At 46.5% G+C, this 24850-nt stretch overlaps 1 protein-coding gene across 19 annotated transcripts in view; it reads right to left on the bottom strand.

The window, feature by feature from the left end:
- Nucleotides 1–24850, bottom strand: part of TCF12 (transcription factor 12) — a 797238-nt gene that overhangs the window by 255050 nt on the left and 517338 nt on the right. For all 19 annotated transcript variants that reach the window (XM_078684888.1, XM_078684896.1, XM_078684889.1 and 16 more), the window contains exon 7: nt 16751–16886. In XM_078684888.1, the coding sequence (XP_078541014.1) occupies nt 16751–16886 (136 nt within the window). The remainder of the gene's footprint in view (nt 1–16750; nt 16887–24850) is intronic.

Below are 24850 nucleotides of genomic sequence, written 5' to 3'. Positions count from 1 at the left end.
TTATCGGGGTACACCTGATGTAGTCAACCTCATGCACCAGTAGGACCAGAGGGAGTGCAGAGAACAGGAAACAGCTGAGAAGGCACAAGCTCAGTAAAGGCTTCCTAGCTTATTTCAATTAGGCTGGATCAGGGTCAAAATTCCAAAGGTAACTTACCTATTATATCCCTTCAAATAAAAAAACAATATATATAAATCACTTTATCTGGGGGATATGACATCACTCCCATGGGTATCCTGCCTGCCTCAATACCCAGTCAAGAATCACTTACAGTCGAATGCAAAATAATTACGACATAACCGTTGCAGTGCTGAAAAAAAATTAGAAATTAAAGCAAGCAATTAAAAACCATCATTTGTTAGAAAATATGAGGCCAAAATCAAAACAGCGAACGCAATGAGTGCGCCTCCAAATCAGAAACTTCATGGAAGGAGCACAGGATTATTTAAATCCAGATCAAGGTGCGGAATTATTATTAGGCCTTGGTGAAATTTTAAATATGCCAGCGTAATTCACGTAATTTCGGTTATTTAGTGTTAAGCTTGTTATGTGAAATTCCCAAAAATATGCTATTTTACCACTTTGAGGAATTACGCATCATATGTGGTAAAAGGTTACTGTGAACGGTGCTATTTGGGATAAAAAATTTACCACCAATACATTGGCACAACAGAAGGCTAGCAGCAGCTGCTGGCGGTGCTCTTTTTAAATGCATCCATATGCCAAACGTTGACGAGAGAATGCATTTTGCACTAAAATATAGCACAACTTGGCAGATTTGCACTCCAGGTAATTTTGTCATAATTTGGTCAATTTCGCATAACCAAGCAAAAGCAAATTACACACATTTTGTACACCCTTATTTATTTATTTCCACCCCAGTTTATCGGATACCATATTTTCTTAAGGGATTAGGCTTCATCCCAAAAAAGGCATCCCCACTTGATATATACAATATTCCAAAAAAGGGTGGCTTACTTTACGACTGACCCCTTAATGGAGTAAGGATGTAAACTTTAGAATTCATGTTCTTTCCGAAAAATTACAAGTTATCAAGAATTTCACTAGTGCTCAGTAAAGGCAAACATTTTTCAAAGTTGATCTCCGAACATCCATCAGCAGGAGTGTTTTTTCCTGCCCTGAAATATTCTTTAGCATATGGAAAACTTGTTGTGTTTACTCAGTGGTCGAAGTGGGCGGGGGTGGGTGGGCGAGTAGGGGAACTGTGGGGGGGGGATAGACACAGGGCGAGAGTAACCCAAGGATTGGATCTGTTTGCGGAGCCAGAGGTGTGGCCAGAATGTGCAACCATCCCAATTTTTTAATTTCAATGCCCAGTTTAATCAACCAATGGATACACATGATTATTTAAGGCTATAATGAGTTAATTACATTAAAGTACATTCAGAAAGTGGGATATGCTTCTAATCACAGAATGTCCTAAATACGACAAAATGTGGAAACATAAGCCATTTGTCTCAGAGACATGGAGTTTCTGTTATCAGCACTTCTCCCTTTTTCCACAACAGCATTTCAAACATGAATGGCAAAATATCCTAGCTTGCAAATGTTTTCTATATAATTATGGCTCTGGCATATTTGCCTCATAATGCAAGATCTGCTGCATGATCTGACTATTTAAACTAATAAATTGTTTGTAGCTCAAATGTATCAAATGTTAAAAAAACATGTGACTTGTTTTGCTGCGGAGTGGATGGCCTATTGCAAAAGTTGACTGATCACCTTTCTCACTGCTACATTTGTATGTTTAATTGGTACTAATAAGACAAAATATTTCCCGAGACGGTTAGCGTGGGTACGAATCTCAAAATAATAAAATATCAGAAAATATACTGCATTATGCTGCAGCATTTTTTTAATTCATTATTTAGTCAACACTGCGGCATACTTATGTCCTCCTTTGCTGCATAATGAATTCCAGTGGCCACACAGCAGGCAGCACACGTTAAAAGTGCTTGTGAATGAAGCAGAGAGATTGTGAAGTTTGCAAACTTAGTTGGTTTGAGTGCAACTCCTGCATTGCCAATCCCTGGTGAGTTGCAGCTACTACTGCTAAAACAAGGCCAATGGAGTTACCTATGGGTGAGGCAGACTGGCCTCAAGTGCAGGGCCAGCGTTAGCACTGGTGGCGTCCTGTGCATTTTTTATGTTTGTTGGTTCCTTCCAATGGTGGTCATTGGAAGGAACCAACAAACATAAAAAATCACCAGAGTCATCATAAATTTTTTTATTGTTGCCAAAAATTGCTGGAGGCCACAAAGGAGGCAGAAAGCGATTTTAAAACCATAATATACTTGCAGAAATGATGCCTCCACCCAAAGTCAGCATCCGGTGCATTCATACCGGTTGCACCGCCCTAGAGCTGTCCCATCTCAAGGGTCCTGTGACCTCAGTGACAGAGTCACTGTTGTTCTAGGCTGTGCTGCTTCATAGGCCTGCCTGCAAGACTGGATGTGAACTTCAGTATGGATTGTGATGGACAAACTTTGAAGGTTAACCCACACTTGCCACTGCTAGGGTCCACCTGCTGGTGCTAAGGCCCAGGGCTTCTAAGGTCTTGCGAAGCCTTCTACGGTCTAGCATGGGATTGTGCTCTCTCTCAGGAGTGTGGTCTGGTGGACTGGCTATTAAGGCTGAACCTGGATCCCCAGTTCCAAATTCAGCATCCCTGGCCATAGTGCCACATTCTCTCCCCCACCGAACACCATACTGTCCTACGGAGAGAAACTCGCACTGCCTTCAACTATAACCCAATTGCTGCCGGCTATAAACACCTGGATGCGGCTCAATTTAAATTACGTACTAAATAAGAGCAATATGCGGCTAAATATGTTGAGTAACAACATCCAGGAAAAAGCAAACACTCATAGGAAATGCTAAATTTAGCAAACAATGTGAAATGTACCGTATTTTCGGGCGTATAAGACGACTTTTTAACCCCTTAAAATGTTCTGGAAAGTCGGGGGTCGTCTTATACGCCGGGTACAAAATTTGAAGGTATGTTTTTCATGTGTTTTTACATAGCGCGGACTTCACCCAAAGGTGTCAGACCGCTTCTCAATAGGAAATGGGCATTACAGGAGGAAAACGTTACATGTGTGCAAGTAGAGGTACGGTATAGGAGGGCACTCAAACACAAGAACTAACGTTACGTAGGCGATGGTGGCACTGTGGAAGTATCCAAAGCAAACCCACTGAAAGCGGATCTGAAAAAGGGAAATAAATTACAGTTACGGTACCGGTAATCTGCCAAAAACATCAAATTTTCCTTAATGCATCCAGCAGCATATCCACCCTATTTATTGTTCTCGAGACACAGGGGAAATCATCTGGCTCCACCACAGGCTATGCTAATGAACAGAAGTAATTTCCACCGCAAACCACCATGCATATGAGTAACAAAACTACCCTAATGTGGATAATGGCAAACCACCATGCATACGAGTACGTAACAATACTAATGTGGATAATGGCGATGGTGGCACTGTGCACTGCGTTGGAAGTGGGGGTAGTCTTATACGGCGAGTATAGCACGAAACCTACATTTTATCAAGAAAAGTAGGGGGTCGTCTTATATGCCGGGTCGTCTTATACGCCGGAAAATACGGTAAGCAGGAACAACATGGTTACCTTAAGGCTTTTACACTTACTATTCAGAAGTCAGTGAGCGCTTTTGCCTGAAAAGTAAAGGACATGACTACAGGGCCCTGAATGGACCCATTTCAATGTCCATTGGTTACATCCTTACAAAACTAAGCAGTATGGTAAAAAGACCACATCCCTGGACGCAGAGCCGCAGTACACATTTTGTTTTCCAATACATGCATTGCAGTACCTCCAGAATTGGTGCACTAGTTTCAAGCGTGGCAAAAACACAAAATAGCGCTTCATTGGCAAGCTCTGTAAAAGTGGCACTAATGTGTTTGGGTGTGAATAAAATCAATCTGGCCAGTTTGCTCCCACTCTGTCTTACTTTATTTTTCATAGTTTTAACCTTTTATTCCCGATGCTTTCTTTGGAATTAAAATGTCAAAAGAATACGACACTTCCAGCAAAAGTGGTTATCTTTTTTGGATCCATTTCACAGGGGAGCAAATAAAAGAAAGGAGAGGAAAGCGAGCGAGAGCCCTTTCTTGAAGTCACGGTAAGAGACGAACTGCTAGACAGAAAGAGAGGGAAAGAGTGAGGGGGCAGCTGAAGCACCAGAGAAAAAGTGGACACGGTCTTTGTCTTCTCTGGGCAAGAAGGAAAAGACAGAGTCCTGTTACTTCTCTGCCGCACCGCCCGTCACAAACGCTGAGCTTTATTTATAGGCACTACGGTTTCTTGCGTCCTGGGACATATTTTCAAAATAAATAAGTAGGGGAACGAAATCTTTGGAATTTAAGAGGTAGGGGCACGCCGTGCCCTGCCGATCCTGCCCACTTCGACCACTGTGTTTACTGGACGTGCAATAAAGGCACAGGCCCGACATAAAAAAACACAAGAATTTGCAATGCAATAGGTCTCACAATACTAAAAATTGAGCTCTTGGCATTGCAAATAATAATGCAATGCCGATAGCTCAAATGTTTAGTAAAACAGGACATATTGCATTGCAAATGCTTGTTTGTACTGCACCTCTGGTACCTTCACTTGTTCTACTGATACTGTGGCATGATGACTAAAGCTGATCTGCCTCACTTGGGACCATGATGAGGAACAAGGAGGTTATAACGAGACTGCACCTCTGGTACCTTCACTTGTTCTACCGATACTGTGGTGTGATGGCTAAAGCTGATCTTCCTCACTGGGCACCTTGATGAGGAACAAGGAGGTTATAATGAGACTGCACCTCTGGTACCTGCACTCGTTCTACCGATACTGTGGCATGATCGCTAAAGCTGATCTGCCTCACTGGGGACCATGATGAGGAACAAGGAGGTTATAACGAGACTGCACCTCTGGTACCATCACTTGTTCTACCGATACTGTGGTGTGATGGCTAAAGCTGATCTTCCTCACTGGGCACCTTGATGAGGAACAAGGAGGTTATAATGAGACTGCACCTCTGGTACCTGCACTCGTTCTACCGATACTGTGGTGTGATGGCTAAAGCTGATCTGCCTCCCTGGGGACCATTATGAGGAAGAAGGAGGTTATAACGAGACTGCACCTCTGGTACCTTCATTTGTTCTACCGATGCTGTGGCGTGATGGCTAAAGCTGATCTGCCTCCCTGGGGACCATGACGAGGAACAAGGAGGTTATAACAAGACTGCACCTCTGGTACCTTCACTTGTTCTACCGATACTGTGGTGTGATGGCTAAAGCTGATCTTCCTCACTGGGCACCTTGATGAGGAACAAGGAGGTTATAATGAGACTGCACCTCTGGTACCTGCACTCGTTCTACCGATACTGTGGCATGATCGCTAAAGCTGATCTGCCTCACTGGGGACCATGATGAGGAACAAGGAGGTTATAACGAGACTGCACCTCTGGTACCATCACTTGTTCTACCGATACTGTGGTGTGATGGCTAAAGCTGATCTTCCTCACTGGGCACCTTGATGAGGAACAAGGAGGTTATAACGGGACTGCACCTCTGGTACCTTCACTTGTTCTACCAATACTGTGGCGTGATGGCTAAAGCTAATCTGTCTCACTGGGGACCATGATGAGGAAGAAGGAGGTTATAACGAGACCGATGGAACAAGCACCCCATGGACAGCATCGTACATGACGCACATGTAGCATGTTTCACAAATGATTTTACTTACACAATAAGTCCCATCACTACTTGCAAGGTAAATGAATGATCTACATATGTGAAATAAACATTTTTATTCTGGCAACCATACGAAGACTGGTTGGAATCCCATTAGGGGTTTTTATGATTGTCTAACATGACGAAAATAGTCCTTTGATTATGGCTCACTTATATGTGGCGCCGCGGCTAGGGCGACTGACTCTGGCTTCTGGGGATCATGGTTCGATCCCCGGCACCGGCGGCAGATTAGTTCAGCACCATGTGACTCTGGGCAATAGCTTGCTTAATATTCCCGACGGCCCCCAGCGCCTAGAGACCCTTACGGGTGATTGTGCGCTTTACAAATGTGGATTATTATTATTATTATTATTATTATTATTATTATATGTGTATCTCTTGGTAATGTGACTTAAAAGACAAACACCACGTCAATATAGCAGTTGAGGTGGGGATACATAGTTTCATCAGCGTAAAGGATTTCGCTGCCACGTCCTCTTGCATGCCCGGGTAAAAGTTAATGTGTGCTAGGTTAATCATTAGTAGTTAATATACACTCATAAATACTTTTAAAAGCAACAGTCTATTCACATGCGATACAGCAATTGTACTCGTGGCTATAAACCAATCTCAAGTTTCAGATTGTTCTGCCCTTTTTTCAGCAAATAGCAATGAACACGGTGAAAATGGTAGGCTCACCCTTACTACCGTAAGCATCAAACTACACAACAGGTCCAGGAATGCTTAGTAGTGAGAGTGGAAATCCCCAACAGGTTCGAAGTCACACTGATGACTATAGGTGGGCGAGTCAACATATTAACAGGGGAACAGAGCCGTGGAAATATTTGGCATTTAAATAATGGAACAACCGGGAAATTATTAAGGTGCTTTTAAAACTCAAAAGGAATTTCTTTATGTTTCAGAAGTGTATAATCTTAATAGAAAAGATTATTTTGTACAGTGGCTCAAAACTGTATGACCGAGTACAAACCCTTTTGTTTGTTCAAGAAGCCCTCACCCAGCAAACTGGTTGGTGGCCTGCTTCATCATCGGGCCCACCCAGTGACACGGAATGTGTCCCGGGTGAGCTATGACGCCTGGATACAGCGGAGCAGGTATGCTACTGAGTGTGCAGTGTAGTGGCGTGAAGGTGAAAAGTTTAAAAGCTATACAGGGATCCCAGTACCCGAGGGTAAATTATACTTTAATAACTGGGTCACTGTTAGCATTAAAAAAGGCTGTTGGATGTAATAGGAGTGTCTATTAGGGTCTCCTGCATCCAAGTGTAGTCTACAGGTTTCAGCCAGGCCTTTATGATTAAAACTGGCTTTCCTCAGGACCAAAAAGTGAAAGTGCAATTGTCTTAATTTGAGTGAATATGTGATTTTGAAAAATGTGAAGCACTCGCTAAGGTGCTCTTGTAGTGTAGTTCCTATATTCCCAATAGGCTCTGCGCATTGGAATATTATACCCTGCAGCTTAGACGTAGGACTTATGTCGACTAGGTCTCTGCCGAATATATTAGACTTAATTGTGAGTGTCAGCTAGCTCAGAGGTCACTAGAAACTTTCTCGAATAAACAAGAAGGGATTAGTCTCTGACAACCATATAACATGACAACTTTGTTTCCCCAGAATGAAACGTATCTCTAGAGTCGCGGACACAATAGACGGCTATTTCACTAAGTCAGATGTGCATGCTTCTTTTCACCAGAGTTGGTTAGAAATAGAGAGACGGGCGTTTTCAATAAAAGTATTTATTGAATAGTCTTATTTCTTAAGCATAAGAAATGCACTGCTACAATTGAAATGCTAGTTAAGAAGTACAATGCATATAATACGAATAGTATTATAAAATAGTACTGTAAAAGCATGATATGGTTTCTAAGCCATAAACATAGAATACATAAAATGCATAAAATACATACAATAATAAAAGAGTGGCTAAAAGTACTCAACTGGTGCTTCTAACATATGCTTACCCTGGTGTCCCTAACCTAAGCCTAGTACAAGGGAAGAAGTAAGTGAAGAGTAGTTTAAGGTTTAGTATTTTTCTGTCAAGAATCTGTTTAAGAATTCTCTTCGGATCTAATCAGCTCCGTACCTTGGTTTTAGGATGATAGAGGTCTTGTTTCTCTCTCTCAGGACTCGATCTCCCAGCAACCCGTAAGGGTAGCTTGGAAAGACCGGAGCTGGATTTCTCAGCAGGAGAAATGACAGTCTCTCAGTGCATCAGTTGGAGGGTCGGCTCCCTTCAGCACTTGCAGCAGCAGGGCATCGGGCAAGTAGTTAGTCGATCTGCTCCTGAACCACCGTGTGTTTGACTGAGCAAATGTAGGCATATTTATACACCTGAAGGTGCAGAGTGACGTAAGATTGGACATAAAATCGTCACTAGTGCCTCAGTTCCTTGAAAACTCCCGGATTTCTTGGATAAATTAGTATTCAAGCAGGGGGAAGTTCCTGACTGCTGAAGACTGGTTTTACCACAAAATCAATGTGGATTCTCGGAGTTTAGTGGAAGTAGCCATGCCATATTAGGGCTGCACAGGCTATAACTAAATAAGGCAATGATTCTTTATGCCTATATAAGGAAGGGGTGAATTATACCTATATATGGACATGAATCGGGAGAAATTGCACTAGGGTCCTAGATTCCCACATAACACTGTGGGTGCGAGGGGGATTCCCTCTTAAAGCATCACTGGCCATACAACATGTATGACAATACAAACATACAAGGAAGAGTCTTAGAATGGTAGTATATATTCACAAAACAATCTGCCGATTTCTATTGTGCAGTGTAGGCGATAAAAAAGCGGCAAATGTTGTAGCCATATTGGTGGTATGGCTAGAGTGAAAGTTATCGTATATACATAAAGTTTTGTGGTTTGCTAGACATCGTAAGCACATCAACACAAAGTTGGGGTGGTAGGTGCATAAAGAGAATATTATCCTCACGTTGGCAATTTGCCATAAATGCCCTATGGATTAGTTCTGGCAGTAGTATTGACCCTAGAAAGATAAAGGGTCCTCGGGGGGTTAGAGAACTGTAAAGAAAGAGTATACCCGGGCTGTTGCTGAAGTGCTTGTTTACTCATGAAACCTTTGTTTGGCATCTGCGGTGAACCTCTTGCTGTCCCTGGGACTTTCGTAAGAATGCCACGAGCTGTACTTAGGCCTTAAGTATTGACCGGTTGATACGGTTCACCTGTGCACGCGAGGACACAAAGGAGAGACTATGCAGCGGGCCTCGCTGAGTCATGCCTGTACTGCGCGTGGGCGGGAGGAAAGTGTCTCTCGTGTGCGCATGTGCTGTGCCGTTTGTTGGCAGCTGAGCATTATGTGTACATCCTGAAGCTATACCGGGTGTGGTTCCGGGCTGCTCAGAAGTATGGCCAAGTGTAATTTGTAAATAAAGGAATTAAAGAGTGGAGATTAAAGGGGTGGAGATTAAAAGCGCTCATGGTATTAGTAAGCCAGATGTACTGTTACTGGCTGTTGCTAGCAAGCTGGAATGACAGCGAGAGAAGGGAATCAAGGGTGGTGTTTCATACTCAGGGAATTGTCATGGTTTCAGTGAACTCCAGGGTAGGAAGTCATTCAGGCCCTGTAGCTGTGTTGAGAGACGGTAGATCCATCTCTGTTCTTTAGTCAGTAGGATCCGGTCATTATTGGGTTGGTTGGTGTCAAACTGCTCTATGACAGTCCAGGACATGTAATTGGGATTATGATGTTTAGTGAGGTAGTGCTCCGTCAGTCTGCTGATATTTTTGCCACACCGGATTGTGCTTCTATGTTCAACCACTCTAGTCCTGACTTTACGGGTCGGGACAAAAAAATCGTGGCAGCTTTGCCCCTGGTGGAATGAGCCTTAGGTTTACCCCCTAAGGTCTTATCAGCCTTTTGGTAACACAATTGTATACAGGACACAATCCACCTCGAGATGGACTGTTTAGAGGTAGCAAGACCGGTCCTGACTGATCCATAATTGATAAACAATTATTCTGACCTACGAATATCCTTGGTTTTATTCAGATAAAATTCCAACACCCTCCTAACATCCAGGGAACGCAGAGACCGTTCCGCTGGAGATGAAGAATCCTGAAAACTCGTAGGCAAAGTTATAGTCTGGTTAACATGGAAGTCAGATATAACCGTCGGAAGAACTTTTAGGGTGAGTACGCAGAACAACCTTAGCAGCATGAAATACAGTATAAGGTTCCTGGCCACACAACGCCTGAATTTCCCTCACCCTGCGGGCCGATGTAATGGCCACGAGGAACGCCGCCTTCCAGGACAGGTGCTGCAATGAAGCCTTATGAATAGGCTCAAAAAGCCCCTTCATCCATCAGGACAGCACCACGGTCAATTCCCATTGAAGGCGAAGGAAGCCGGACAGCAGGGAACACTGTCTTCGAGCCTTCCAAAAAAACACTTAGATCACAGGGACCTGAAAGAAGGAAGTCTGTGAAGGCCATGTCCTGTAGGCCGTCAGCGCAGCAAGATGAACCTCAATGCAACGGACATTAAGGCCAGATTGCGCCAGGTGTAGAAGATACGGAAGGATGACATCTTCCTTCTACGTCCGTAGGTCATAGTCCTTGAACTTGCACCAGATGCAAAAACCTCTTCCACTTGTAAGCATAAGAAGTCCTAGTGGAAGGTAGCCTAGCCTCCTTCAGTATGTCCATACAAACTTCTGGTAGATTCAAATGGACATAACGCACTACTCAGGAGGCATGCCGCCAAACTCAAAGACGAGAGGTTGGGGTGCAACATCTGCCCCCCCGAACTTCGTGAGAAGATCCGGCCTGCACGGCAGCCGTATGTGAGGAAGGAGAGACCGGTGAAGCAGGTCCGTGAACCACCACTGCCTGGGCCATTCCAGGGCAATCAGGATCATCCGCGCCCTGGACTGGGACAGATTGATGAGTACCGCCGGAATCAGGGGAATGGGCGGAAAAGCGTACAGAAAGCTGTTCGACCAGTTAATCCATAACGCATACCCCAGCGTCCCCTGCTGGTAGTACCCGGAGGAGAAGTCTCAGCATTTGCTGCTTTCGGCGGTGGAGAACAGATCTACGTCTGGAGTCCCCCACCATGCGAAGACTTCTCCTAGTACTTCGTCGTTTATGACCCATTAGTGGTCTTCCTGAATCAGTCTGCTCAGTGCGACTGTCCGAACCTTCTGCACACCTAGCAGATGGGTAACCATGATCGTCAGTCCTCCGGCTAGAAGCCAGCGCCAGATCGCCTGCGCCTCCTGCGACAGAGTGCGCAAGCTCGAACCCCCCTACTTGGTGAGGCAATACATCGTGGGCGTATGGTCCGTCTGTACAAGCAGAGAGTTGGTCTGGAAGGACGTAAGAAACGCCTTCAGTGCCAAGTGAACAGTTCGGAGTTCCAGGAAATTGATGTGATACGTGGACTCCAACGGGGACCACGTTCCTTGTATCCGTAAGTCTCCGGAATGAGCCCCCCCAGCCGTGGCGAGACGCATCCGTCACGATAGTGTGTGCGGGAATGTCCTTGTGAAAGGGAACCCCTCTTAGGAGATTCTCCGCCGAACACCACCACTTCAGAGACTGAAGCGCATGCAGAGACAGTCGTATCCTGTTGTCCCAAGATCCATTCCTCTGATCCCACTGATCCTCCAAGCACTCCGCAAAGGTCTCATGTGCAGCTGTGCGTGTGGAAGATACCAGAGGCCATCGACCCCAGTAGAGAAGACACCGTCCCCACTGTTGTAGATGGAGCGGACATAAGAGCCTAAGCCTTCCGAAGGAGTGATAATCGTCTCTCCTCCGAAGGAGACACGCTTGCTGACAGCGTATCGATGGAGGCTCCCAAGTACTGTATGCACTGGACCGAAATCGGGACAGCCTTGGACATGTTGAAGTGCAACCCCAGCTTGTTCAAAAGAACGCATGTCTTCTGAAAGTGTGCTAGAGCTTCCGAGAAAGAGGAGGCCTTGATCAACCAATCGTCCAGGTCCGGGTAGACAAACACCTCGTTTATTCTCAGGTGTGCAGCTACCACCGTCATGCACTTCGAGAATGTTCTGGGCGCAGAGGGCAGCCCGACTGGCAGTACTGTGTACTGATAATGATTGGCGCCGACTCAGAATCGCCGGAAGTACGCATCCTGTAGACCTATGACAGAGCCAATCTCCCTGTTGCAGCTGAGGAGAAAACCTGATGCAATGATAGCATGCGAAATTCCTCTCTCTGCGAATCCACTTGTTTGCTTGTCGCAAATCCAGAATGGACCTGAACTCTTTCTTGTCCTTCTTGCGAACCAGAGAGAACCGGGAGTACAGACCTCTTCCCCTTGAGACAGAGGCACGTCTCCTATCGCCCTTTTCCCGAACAGGATATCGGCCTTCGCCTGTAGCTCGCGCAGCTGAAACTGCGAGCTGACTGGAGGAATACCTGGAGAAGGGCTGATGAACCGAAGACTGACTTAGACCCGGCCGGCCTTTGTTCGCCGAGGAGCATCAAGCTCTCCCGCGTATGCGCACAATATACTTGTGAAGTATTAAAGGCGGCCCGGGACCACAGACAAACCCTGGGAGGAAAAACGCCGCTAGAAAGGGAAGGAGGCCTCAAGCCGGTCTCCACGCCCCAAACCTACAGCCTTCCAAAAGTCTCGAGTCAGACTTATGCGGGCCACTCACTACCCCCATGGCAGCCCAAGGGTTGCCCAAAGAACGGGAGAGTAGAAGCACCCTGCTGAGCCGCAGGCTGCAGAGACGTCCGACGAAAACAAGTATGGCAACGTAGGACAAACCCACAATACTTGGGGGTCGGCAGGAGAGAAAACCCAGCTCCGACACCGATGCTTAGAACTGAAACCATCAGGTCTCTTGTAAGGCTTCCCTTCTGTCTCTTGGCAGGGGAACCATAAATTGGTGAAGAAAACACCCCCACACAGGGATCCTACCACAACCGCCCAGCAACAGCGGGCCACAGCATGACGTCTACGTGCCGCCACCCCTGCGACCAAGCAGAAGTACATTCGAAGCCAGAACCTCCTGGCAGGTGGTAGCGGACCAAAGCTAAGTACCGCCAACCAGTTAAGAGTCGGAGAGGGACTCCCCGTACTCGAGGAAGACGCATCCCCGGCATCAAGGCACGGGGATTCGCAGACTGAGGGGCCAAAGGCCCCTGCCTAGCTGACGAGTAGGCATGCGAATACTCAAAACTAAGCAAAAAAGGACCAACGTCCCTCGCTTACACGTGGTGAGTAGCCACAGAGTCCCCATCAGAAGGGTTCCTCGACGCCGATCAACTGCTCGGCGTCGTGAGTGGACGGTGCCGGGAACACAAAGTCCCCTCCTACGAAGAGGGGCTCAACACGGAGCGAGGCCTGGAACAAGACCCAGGCCGCAAGCACCGGTAAGTGTTCCGCGGCTGTAACCCAAGACGTCGACTTCACTACGACGTCACCATCACTAAGACAGTGACTGTCTCTACGATAACCAACACTCCGACGTCAAAATGTCACCACGGTGTCAAACACCGAGACGCCGAGACATCCATAACCGTGACGTCTGGACCCAACGGAAGATAGAGTCCAAGCGACCAACGCCCCAAAAGGAGCATCACTGTCCCATGATGTCGAGCATCACTGCTCCATGACGCCGAGCATCGCCGCTCCATGACGTCGAGCATCGCCGCTCCATGACGTCGAGCATCGCCGCTCCATGACGTCGAGCATCGCCGCTCCATGACGTCGAGCATCGCCGCTCCATGACGTCGAGCATCGCCGCTCCATGACGTCGAGCATCGCCGCTCCATGACGTCGAGCATCGCCGCTCCATGACGTCGAGCATCGCCGCTCCATGTCGTCGAGCATACCTGCTCCATGTCGTCGAGCATACCTGCCCCATGACGTCGAGCATACCTGCCCCATGACGTCGAGCATACCTGCTCCATGACGTCGAGCATCACTGCTCCATGACGTCGAGCATCACTGCTCCATGACGTCGAGCATCACTGCTCCATGACGTCGAGCATCACTGCTCCATGACGTCGAGCATCACTGCTCCATGACGTCGAGCATCACTGCTCCATGACGTCGAGCATCACTGCTCCATGACGTCGAGCATCACTGCCCCATCGACGTCGAGCATCACTGCCCCATCGACGTCGAGCATCACTGCCCCATCGACGTCGAGGCACTCCATCGACGTCGAGGCACTCCATCGACGTCGAGGCACTCCATCGACGTCGAGGCACTCCATCGACGTCGAGGCACTCCATCGACGTCGAGGCACTCCATCGACGTCGAGGCACTCCATCGACGTCGAGGCACTCCATCGACGTCGAGGCACTCCATCGACGTCGAGGCACTCCATCGACGTCGAGGCACTCCATCGACGTCGAGGCATCGAGGCATCTCCATGACGCCGAGGCATCTCCATGACGCTCCACGTCCTCGAAGTCGACCGGAACCGCGTCATAGCTCAGACGTGCCTTTACCGGGGAGAACCCCAGAGGTTACTGCATGGGACTCGGTAGAGGACCCACCCTCTCCTTACCCAGAGGCTGAAGATGCCTTCAAACTCCTCTGTTCTAAACCTGGGAGCCAAAACTTCCCAGAAAAGAAGTCACAGAGAAGACAGGTGTCAAAAGACACAGGCAAACACAGAATACAAACCTGTGAGCTTCAGCTTTGGCCTTTAGTAGAGCTGCAGACAAAGCACTTGTCAGACTAGACGTAGTCTAAGACAAGAATACTGCAGAAATTCTGCCAAAAAAACACAGCAGAATGTAGATAAAGGCCAAAGACGTCGAGTGAAGCTGTAAAAATCCAAATTTATCACAAAAATAATATAGAAAAAGCTCAAAAAAGAAGAGCTAATGCTCCAGGGTCCTGCTAGCAGGAGCCGGAAAAAAGAACTGAAGGTGGAAGGGACCTGCAGTGCATTCTGGGATACTGTAAGGCTTCTGGAAAGTTCTCTTAAAGGCACAGTATCCTGTTTTGAGCCACATAATGGCAGCCTATGGGGCTTGTCTGTCCACTTCTTCCTCTCTATCATTCCAGAGGGTTTTGCTGTTACAGGCAAGGTTTTCTTTGTAAGAAATCCCTTGACAGGCTGTGCTGTTTGTGGACTTTTGGTGGAATTTCTAGTCGAAGTACTGGACAGTGTAGCCTGTGGATATAGGCTGCATTATCCGTCTTTAAATTCTCTCTTAAGTGTCTGTGCAGTTCTGCATGTTTGGACAACTTAAGAGATTATTTTTGATTGCTCCGGGGTCCGCGCACATGGGCGGGACTATTCACTAGATTATGACTATACACAGAGATCCCCTACTACAGAACTGGTTCTATTGTACAGAGCTCTGAAACCTTTGGGTAAAGTCTGCACTTTATAAAAATGCATGAATAATATAATACTAACAATAACAGAAGCCACATTAAGGCTCGGCCCGTTTTGGGATGGAGGGTCCAAGAAGACTTCGAGCTGAGCCACAGCCAGGCCTGTTCTGTTGAGCTTAGCTCGTGTCTTAAGCGGCTCAGTCACCTCTACTGGTGACATGAGGAAAATTCACAGCAATACCCAGGAGGGATGGTGAAAATGCCTGAGGTTCGGTTGTGTATCATTTGGCTTTTTTTGGGGTGGGCAGGGTGGAGGGTGGGAGGGCTGGAGTATCAAATGTAGCCTCAGCCAGGGTACCTCTGTTTTTCATATGGGTCTAGTAAGCATAGATGAAGAGGAGAGGGGCTTGGTAGATAGTAGGTTGAACCTTAGGGGCAGCCTTTTGTGGATGCATGAGCCATTCCTCTAGTAAACACTGTGTGGCTTGTCTTGTACCGGAGCCTGATCATTTTGTGCCGAGGTTGCTGTGACTCTTACTCTGGGCCCACCATCTTGTTGGCCTCGACCGATTCTGGGATCACTGATTGCCGCCGGCGGTCACGTCTCTGGTCCCCTGCCTGTCCATCGCCACCTCAGGGATGCTCGCTCCTCACCAGACATTAATGGACACTAATGAGGCTCCCTTATTTTCACGCCCACCTTGAGGTCCCCCAAATTACTGAGACGACCCAACTCAGTGATTGAATTTGGCACTGCACTTAGTGACTACGTGACCCCCACCTGAGTTTGGGTCAGCTTACTCTAATCTTTTTGGGCTCCCATGAGGTACCTGTCTTCCCCTGCCGGTCTGCCAGAACTGATCCGCTTCCCATCCCCCTGTTTCTACTCCCCTCCCCATTTTCATCCATCCTCCATGGGAGACTTTTCCTTATATGTTTGTCTCTGAAACTGTAGCTAAATGTAACTATGCAAAACTGTTATTCTTGTTATCCCTGACCTCGGAGACCTGAGCAACATGGCTGATGCCCGGTGGAGCTGCTAGACAGCTATAGAGGAGATTGGACCTGGTTTTCCCCCTCGGCCGTCACCTACCCAGCCAGACATTGGGCACAGTTCTCCTTGTCTCCCCGCTGTGTGTCCTTCTTCCCCCTCCCTCCGACGAACTACTTTAAAATGTAGTTTTTGCCTGTGTTTTTACTATGCTCTTGGAACAGATGTAATTTGTATCTCGTAACTCAATGTTCCTCATGTGAAGCGCTCCAATACCTTCGGGTCTAGCCATTGCTATATAAAACTCTTCAAATAAATATAATTAAATAAAAAATAAAATTAGAATGTGTTGTTTAGTGATGGATTTTACTAGTAAGTGCCCAGCTAGGATGTATTATGGATCTGTGTGGAATATTATGTGACTAGGAGTGTGTGCGCCAACAGACACTGCAATTTCTTGTTCTCGAGTGTACAGCGGTCCACTGCTTACTTTCAGGGATAGCAACTCAGTGAACAACCTGGTGATATTGAGGTTACATCATTAGCAGATACCTTTGACTCGGTCAATTGTCCTAAAGTAAAAAAAAAGAAAAAGTACATATATACACATATATATTTAACCGCACAAGAATTGGGATATTGTAGAAACGCATGCACTACTAACCAGGAGCTGCTGTGTCAAGTATAGGCCGCCTTCGTGGATTTGTAGCAGAAAATGGAAAGTATAGTGTTCCAGGTTTCCCGGGAGATGTCAATGGGCCTGGACTTGTAATTCCTATGTCTGGTCGGACAAGAGCCGGCTGCAAAAGAATAAAAAAAAACAATTCAGAATTCTGATTTCACATATAGCAGAGTTGAACAACAATTTCACAGCTGTCAATGAGCCAACCAAAAAATACCATCATCTTAATCTGCCCACGAAGTATACATTTAGAAAAGCATTTCGGGAACAAAAGATCAGTAAAAACTTTTAGAGAAAAATATTATAAACAATTATCCAGAAATCTTTTTCTACAATGAAATAGATTTCGGATTTAAGATAAAATAGAAGATTAACATTAGTAGTTGACAATTTACCAGGATCGGTAAACTCTGTCCCACAAGTTCCCTTATTGAATTAACATTTAAACGAATTCTCTCAACTGGCAACGTCTTAAAGCCCGATGAAAAAATAATGTCACCAAACTAGAGCTATACAGTACATATGCTCATTGATTCCAATATGAATCCCCATCTCACAAAGTCTATTCCTGCCATAACGTAGTATAATTTTTGTGAAATGGTAAACTAAGATTTCAAAGTAGTTTAAGTTTCTCTGTGATTGTTGACCCTTTGAAGAGGTCAACAATTGTTTTTTTTCATTTCGGAAATGGAAGGAAACCACCATCTATTAAGGGTTTTGTGCATCCTATGTATTACCCACACTTTCGTCTTCAATGCCAGGTTCCCTGTACTGCTCCCTGCTAATAAGGAGCGCAAAATGCAGCACGGGAAGCTGTAACGTGGACTGAAGAGCAATGGGGCTGGCTAAATAAAGAACTTTTTAAAGCGCACAGGATCGGGACAATGAGGAAGCTTGTAGTCGTTTGCAAAAAACATCTGCTAGGGCCTGTGAAATGGTCCTGGTCATGCTCAGGCCAACAGACTTAGGTCAAGCCTCTTTTGAAAGTTTTCTCTGTTCTCGCCAGCTGGGGACAGGACAAACCAGCATGGGCTGGGCAAGGGGGCACAAAAGTGAAGCATGACCATTAAACCGCTCATCCTGCAGCCCAGAAGGATTATTTTCTAATGCACCTGAGTTGGCTGCATGCAAACTCCAAAATGTGAAGTTGTATCAGGAGACTGGCTCACCAGAGCAGGTGATGGGAGCACCTGACTGAGCAGAACAAGAAGCCGAAGGAAACGCTGAAATGGCTGGCGTGACGTCTCATGAAGAACAGAGTAAAGAGTTAAAATCTAACAGAATGTAAAGAGGGGATTGGGAAGCAGAGCAGCAGAGTGACCTGGATATTCCGGCTCAGGGTTGATCTAGAGAGCAGCAGCAATGACCTACACATGTTTAAGAGGAGAAACACTAAAATGATAGTTAAAGTATACGTATATCAAGTGGTAAGATGCTTATTGATACCGCCGTGCTATGTATTATTGTGTTTTTATTTTCTCCTGTCTTAGTAAGATAAGAGGTAAATTGTACTTTAAGGTTGTAACAAACCAAATAAAGTTTGTTTTTGACTGACTGACTGACACTAAACATGTCAGTCTGACTTTAAAACACACAAGCAACACGCGAGGAAGCAGGGATGTTGCTTTCTTCTGGATTTCGTCCAGGTTCCAAGGTGTTTCAGCCCACAGTGTCCATGGAGGCTCTACCTACCAACGTGGTTCTAGCTTATCTGCATACTGGTCTATTGCTTTATCTGTGAAGAGAGTCAGACTGTTGTTACACTGTGTTTTCCAGGGGAAGAAAGGGGACTTGTGAATTTTGAGTATTAACTGTGGTGAGAGATAGGCCTGGGGAAAGGTTTGAGGCAATGCGAGCCGACAGCATTCCAGATTTATTCACAACAACAATAGGTCCTATGTGGCTCGCTGCAATAGCACAGTGCGGTACCTGGTAACGTCTAATATTTCCCTTTTCATGAAGGGGGTCCCTTGAGGCTTCAGTCGCCAACAACTTTGAAATCAAGGGTATATGAATCTAGTGGGAGTCTCTAGGAGCAGGTTGATGCTTCCATTGTCAAAAGTTACTGTCATTATTGCCATTCCAGTAGTGTCAGAGAGAGCTACATTTACAGTAGCAAGAGGGCAACTCTGCATGCTAGGTGTGCTGCCACCTGTCTTTTAAACATAGTATATTTTTTTCTTGGAAACACCTAGGAAGGCTACTATAAATGAAATTATGACATTCTAAATTCAATACATGTGATTGATACTTGCCTCAGATACACTTATTTAACATGGGCTGCTGACTAACCAACAATTCAGCTCTTCCTTCTCTCTGCTATAAGTCATCAACTCAAGGGTGGAAGTGTTCTTCCAGGTTTCCCTTTTCACAGTGATTCAGTTCCTCTGCAATACAGAACCTTAAAGCAGCCAAGGCAGAGACAAACTGGCCTTTGTTGCATGATAAAATCAAGAAATTCAAAACAGATTTATAAAGTGCCACAAACCCAATGCATTGACTAGGCAATAAGAACCTGAAAGAAGAATACAGCTGAAAGAGTAGGGTCTACATACCTTTCCCCTAGAGGAATGTTGTTAAGAGTCCTATCAAATTTAGTGGCAAATCCTTTCAGAAATTGTTGGCAATCCGTTGGAAGGAGTTGCCTCCTGCTTTTTACTAACTTTCATGGTATTAACATAAGTTTCCTGCGCATCTTTAGGTTGTCTCATAAAGAACCACATTTCATTTCAATTTTGGGACATTGCTGAAAAGAGCTCAGCGCACGAGTATCCACACACCCTTACCCCCACGCATCTCTGTTGTTATCAACCAGTGTTATATTGCATGTGGGTTAACGTTTCTGAAATGAAACCGCCAAGACTACAACTCCCAGAACACACTGGGTTGTCAAATGGACACCCAGGATTAGAAATGTGATCATCTGACGACACGGTGCAATGTGGCAACCCTATTTCATGAGTTCCTGGAAGACGGTATGAGTCACCTGTAGGGCTGGGACCAGTCACCTGTAGGGCTGGGACCAGTCACCTGTAGGGCTGGGACCAGTCATCTGTAGGGCTGGGACCAGTCATCTGTAGGGCTGGGACCAGTTGCCTTGCTGCGTGGCTCACGAGGTGTCGGGGTTATGGAGACTCTTCATTCCTACCGCGTATATATTTTTCTTATGCAGGTTTTCCTTTGCTAAACTCTGCAACCAGCACGGTTTCTTAATTCCTGATTTGGTATGCACAATTGTTACCTACGGAAATGCAATGTTTATCTTTTCTTACTATTGACTTGCCATGTATTCATTTAAAACCATTAATTACCAGATGATGGCAGCTTACTTTGCTGTAACCTACAAAGGCAAGTTGTTTACTTTTTTTCTCTTTTCTGTCAGTGCCAGTCCCCTTTGGGAGTGATTACATTGTTTTAGTTTTTTTATTTAATTTGTATTATTTCACAATTCCGCGTTGTATTTAGTTGCTTTTTTTTTTTAGAAACCAATCCACATATATCCTCTGGCATGCTTTCAACCTAGCAGTAATGTTTTGTGCCAAGAACTGCGTCTTAAATATAAACATGAAAGTACCACCAGAGAGGATTACTCAAGTAAATCTGCAGAACACAAACTGACCCAGAAAAGGTAAATACTGTCACTTGATTAAAGAAAATGGGAACGGTGCATACAGAAAGGAAGGAAACAAATATTACGTTTCAGCTGCACATTTTGTTAATTCCTTATAAAGTGGAATCATTAATTATAAGCACGTTATCTAGCCAAATAGCAAATTAGTAAATGGTGTCAGAAAACGCCCATTTACACCACATGTACAGTAAATAAAATAGTTCCTTGAGGAGTGAGTTCAAATCATACATAGGAAAATATCTTTCAATAGGTTCTGATATACGTTTTTGTCCTTTTATAACAAATGTTATTAAAAGTAGCAAGAGTTTGCTCTCCATCAAACATCCATTGTGAGTGTTAATGTTTTACAGACAACACGCTTATTCTTTTATGCAGAATGTGGTAACTGCAGGTTGTATTTCACACATGTCTACTTTATGATACCTCTGTGCCAGTCTTCTATGAGTTTGTGTCTGCTTATTTGTTATTTAAAAAGCTGGCAGCAGCTGCCACTGACAACTCACGCTGAAACCCATCAGGACAGCACATCATTTGAAGATCAAAGGGATTTCAAGTCCACTATCGAGCAGGGGCAGCTCTGACTTTCTCTAAATCCCCTTGGGAGTCACTTCCAAATGCAGGCCTAAGGTTGGGGTGAAATTATTTTTTCTGAGAATGGCCGAGAAATAGCGTACCGAGTTACAGAAGAAACTAGAAATTCGTTTTAGGTACGTTCAACAACCTTTATGTATTGCACTTACAAAATCCTTTAAAGGTTAGTGCTTAGAGGCATTGCGCAGGGTGCCCAAGAAGGTTTTTCCATGCCTCAATAAGCTTTTAGTGATAGAAATCATCCTTAAAAGTAAAACCAGGAGGAGCTTGGCGGGCATCCGAGATGGCCGCTTGAGCACAGCGCTCTCCGGACCCTCGCCGCTCCCGACATTTTATCCTGGCTGAATCCTGATTTCTTGCAAGAATGCGTGTAGGGGACGTTTGGCTGATTACCCTGGCACTTTTCAGAAATCGATTTGGATCTCGTATTCCTGAGATATGGTGCTCTGAACTTTTGGGCTCCGCCCTTGAGGTGCGCCCGGGACAGGGTGCGGTACTGTAGCCGTCCTGCAATTGAACAACAACGGCAGGAGATCTGGCCTTGTGGGTCCCCCCTTCCTAAGTTTCGGTTTCGATTCCGTTCCGACTTGGGCCACGGCTGTGGATGTCGTGTTGCGACTGAGACTTGGAGGCAGATCGGCTGTTGGGCTTTCATGTGACCTATTTGCTGGTTTGGCGACCTCTACCCGAGTTGTGCCCCCTTTTTCTGTACTTTTGATCCTGTACTTTGGGTGTCGGGCCCGTCGGACCTGGTGGCTTGTCCTGTGACGCATCTTCAAAATGGCGGGCAGAGGGGACAGAGAGACGCGCAAGACGAAAACACCTCTGCGCGGAGCTCCAGTTCAATCAAATGTCATGGACCGTTATACCCATTCTAAGGGGTCCCCCGGAGCTGCCCTGCCTGGTTCTAGTATTGCGTCTGAACGAATTTTGGAAGAGTCGGCGGAGCCCTCCTTACAGGATATCATGGGCGCCATCTCGGGTGTGAGGGAATCCATCGGCCTACAGTACGAGGCCTTGGCCCACAAACTTGACACCGTGGCTATCGAGGTGAATCTGATTCGTGCTGACCTCGGCAAGACGAATGAGAGGGTGCAATCACTGGATATTAAATCCTCTACCCTTACGAATGACGTCTCGGAGCTCCAAACAGAGATTGGAAATCTCCGTCGGGGGAACGACTTCATGACCCGTCGCCTGGAGGACTTTGAAAATAGGGCGCGTCGCTGCAATGTTCGCCTGGTTGGTGTACCGGAAAACCCTGAACCCCACTCGGTGGATCTCCTGGTTGAGGATCTGGTCTTGAACCATTTGGCCCCTTCTGGTCTCACAAAATTTTTCACGGTGGAACGTGCACATCGTGTTCCAGGGGGCAAAGTCAAGCCGGGAGCCCCGCCGAGACCCATTGTGGCGAAGCTTTTTCATTATAGAGACCGGGACGCTATCCTGCAGGCCTCGCGGGTGAAAGGCCCGGTGGCCTTCGAGAATGCTACGGTGAACTTTTACCCGGACTTTTCCCAACAGGTTCAGAGACAACGTATGGAGTTTCGTGGTGCCAAGAAACGTCTCCGGGATCGGGGCCTACGTTACGCCATGCTCTTTCCCACTAGACTCCGGGTTGAATACAATGACCGTACCCTTTTCTTTGATCGGCCAGATGCTGTTAATGACTGGCTGGACTCATTGCCTGACTGTCCTCCTGAGACAGACTCCGCCGCTCACCCTGGCGGTGCCGAAGATGGTGTGGAGATCTAACTGTTCGGCTCTTATGTCTTATTTTGAATACATTCTCAGGAGTGTTGGCCGGCGTCCCTCTACATTGTGATCATTCTGTCTTTTCGTTTGTTATTTTTGTTCTTGCTGAGGTCGGGGGGTGGGTGGAACGGAGACCTTTCCTCCTCCGGGGTCTTTGTGTAGAATAGGGGTTCTTGGGCGACAGGCACACTGCAGGTTGGGGTGGCTCTTTAGCTTTTTGCAGGGGTGCAGGGTGGGGGGTGTTTCTCTTCAGTTTGGGGGAGGGGGGTTGGGAAGTTTTTTCTTTTCTGTGTGTTGTTTTCAAGGCGAGTTGCTCCTGTGTTTGCTGCTGTTTCTGATGTCTAGCTCATGGACGAGGGGTCTTGGCTCGGGTGGTTGGGATGGGGGGTAGAGGGTTGAAATTTCTTTCCTGGAACGTTAATGGCCTGGGAGATCGTATTAAGCGCAGTGTGGTCTTAAAATGTATACGACGTTTGTCACCGGACATTGTTTTCATGCAAGAAACCCATTTGATTGGTAATGTTTGTTATGCGATGAATAGATGGGGCTACCGCCTTGTGGCGCACTCAGGGTTTACCTCCGGATCTAGGGGTGTGGGTATTCTTGTTCGAACCTCCCTCCCCCTGGCTATCGATGAGGTGATTCATGATGACCGTGGGAGATATACTGTCCTGGTGGGTAGATATGAAGGCCGCACCCTATCTCTTTTCAATGTTTATGTTCCCCCGGGTTTGCAGGCCTCTACTTTTACTGACTTGGGCCGTGTTCTGTTGGATCTCCCTGATAGCACTCTCTTTCTTGCCGGTGATTTTAATTCGGTGCTTTCCGGCCTTCACGATCGCCATCCCCCTAGAGATACCCCGCAGGCTCAGCAGTGGTTGGGTGGGTTTTTAGATACCTTTGGCCTTGTGGACTGCTGGCGACTGTTACATCCTACTCAGCTCCAATACACCTTTCATTCTGGGGCCCATGGCAGTCTGTCCCGGCTGGATTATTTCCTGATGCCCGCAGCCCAGTCATCGGCGGTTCGTGAGATTTTACACTTGCCGAGGGGTATTTCTGATCACTCGCCGCTCTGGCTCCGTTTCGAGGTTGGGGTAGAGGCGGCGGGCCGAGTGGCTCCCATTAACCCTTGGTATCTTTCCTCCCCTGAGACTTGTACCCTCTTGCTCAAGTCCATGGATGCATATTTCCTGGAAAATGAGGGGTCGGTCTCTTCGGCTGTGTCCCTGTGGGAAGCTTTTAAAACTGTGATTCGTGGACAGGCCCTTTCCTTGATTGTTGAAGCTAAGAGGGCAGGGAGGAAGGAGGTGGTGGACCTTGAGGGGGAGATCTCTGCTTTGGAGGACGAGTTGGAATCTGGTGTCACGCCTGACAAACTTCATGCCCTGGGTCTAAAACAGTTTGCATATAAATCTCTGGTCACTGACGCTGCGAAGGTGATGTTTCGTGAGCAGCAGGGCAGATTGTACGATGTGGGTGACAAGGCGGGCAAACTCCTAGCGTGGTTGGACAAGAAAGAAAGAGTTAATCGTGTGGTGCCCGTGATTCAGTCTGCGAGTGGTGAGAATGTGATTGATCCGACCGCCATTGTTGATCGTTTTGCAGAATATTTCCGTGTGGTATATGCTCCCGTGTCTGTGAGGGATGTTGCCGACTCCCGCCTTCTTCTGCGTGATATCACTTTGCCCTGTGTCACCGACTTGGACCGTATTGCTTTGGACTCCCCTTTTACGAATGATGAGATAGCCAATGCGGTTCGATCGCTCCGTTCGGGCAAAGCACTGGGCCCGAACGGTTTGCCTATTGAGTTGTACAAATTGTGCCCCGATAAGGTGGCGCCGTATCTCCGCGCCATGTTTCTAGAATCTCGTGAGCGGAACATGCTTCCCTATGATCAGCGTCTGGCGACAATCGTCGTCATTCCCAAAGAGGGTAAACCGCGTGACCTCTGTTCCTCGTATAGGCCCATATCCCTATTAAATGTTGAACCTAAGGTGTTGGCTAAACTTTTGGCGACCCGTCTCCTTTCGGTTCTTGGGGAGTTGGTCCATCCGGATCAGTCTGGCTTTATCCCGCATCGCAACACTGCTCTGAATTTACGT

This window comes from Lissotriton helveticus, chromosome 3_2 (genome assembly GCF_964261635.1).
Source record: "Lissotriton helveticus chromosome 3_2, aLisHel1.1, whole genome shotgun sequence".
Taxonomy (NCBI): domain Eukaryota; kingdom Metazoa; phylum Chordata; class Amphibia; order Caudata; family Salamandridae; genus Lissotriton; species Lissotriton helveticus.
Note: the sequence above shows the minus strand (reverse complement) of the source record. Positions and strands in the feature narration are given on the sequence as shown.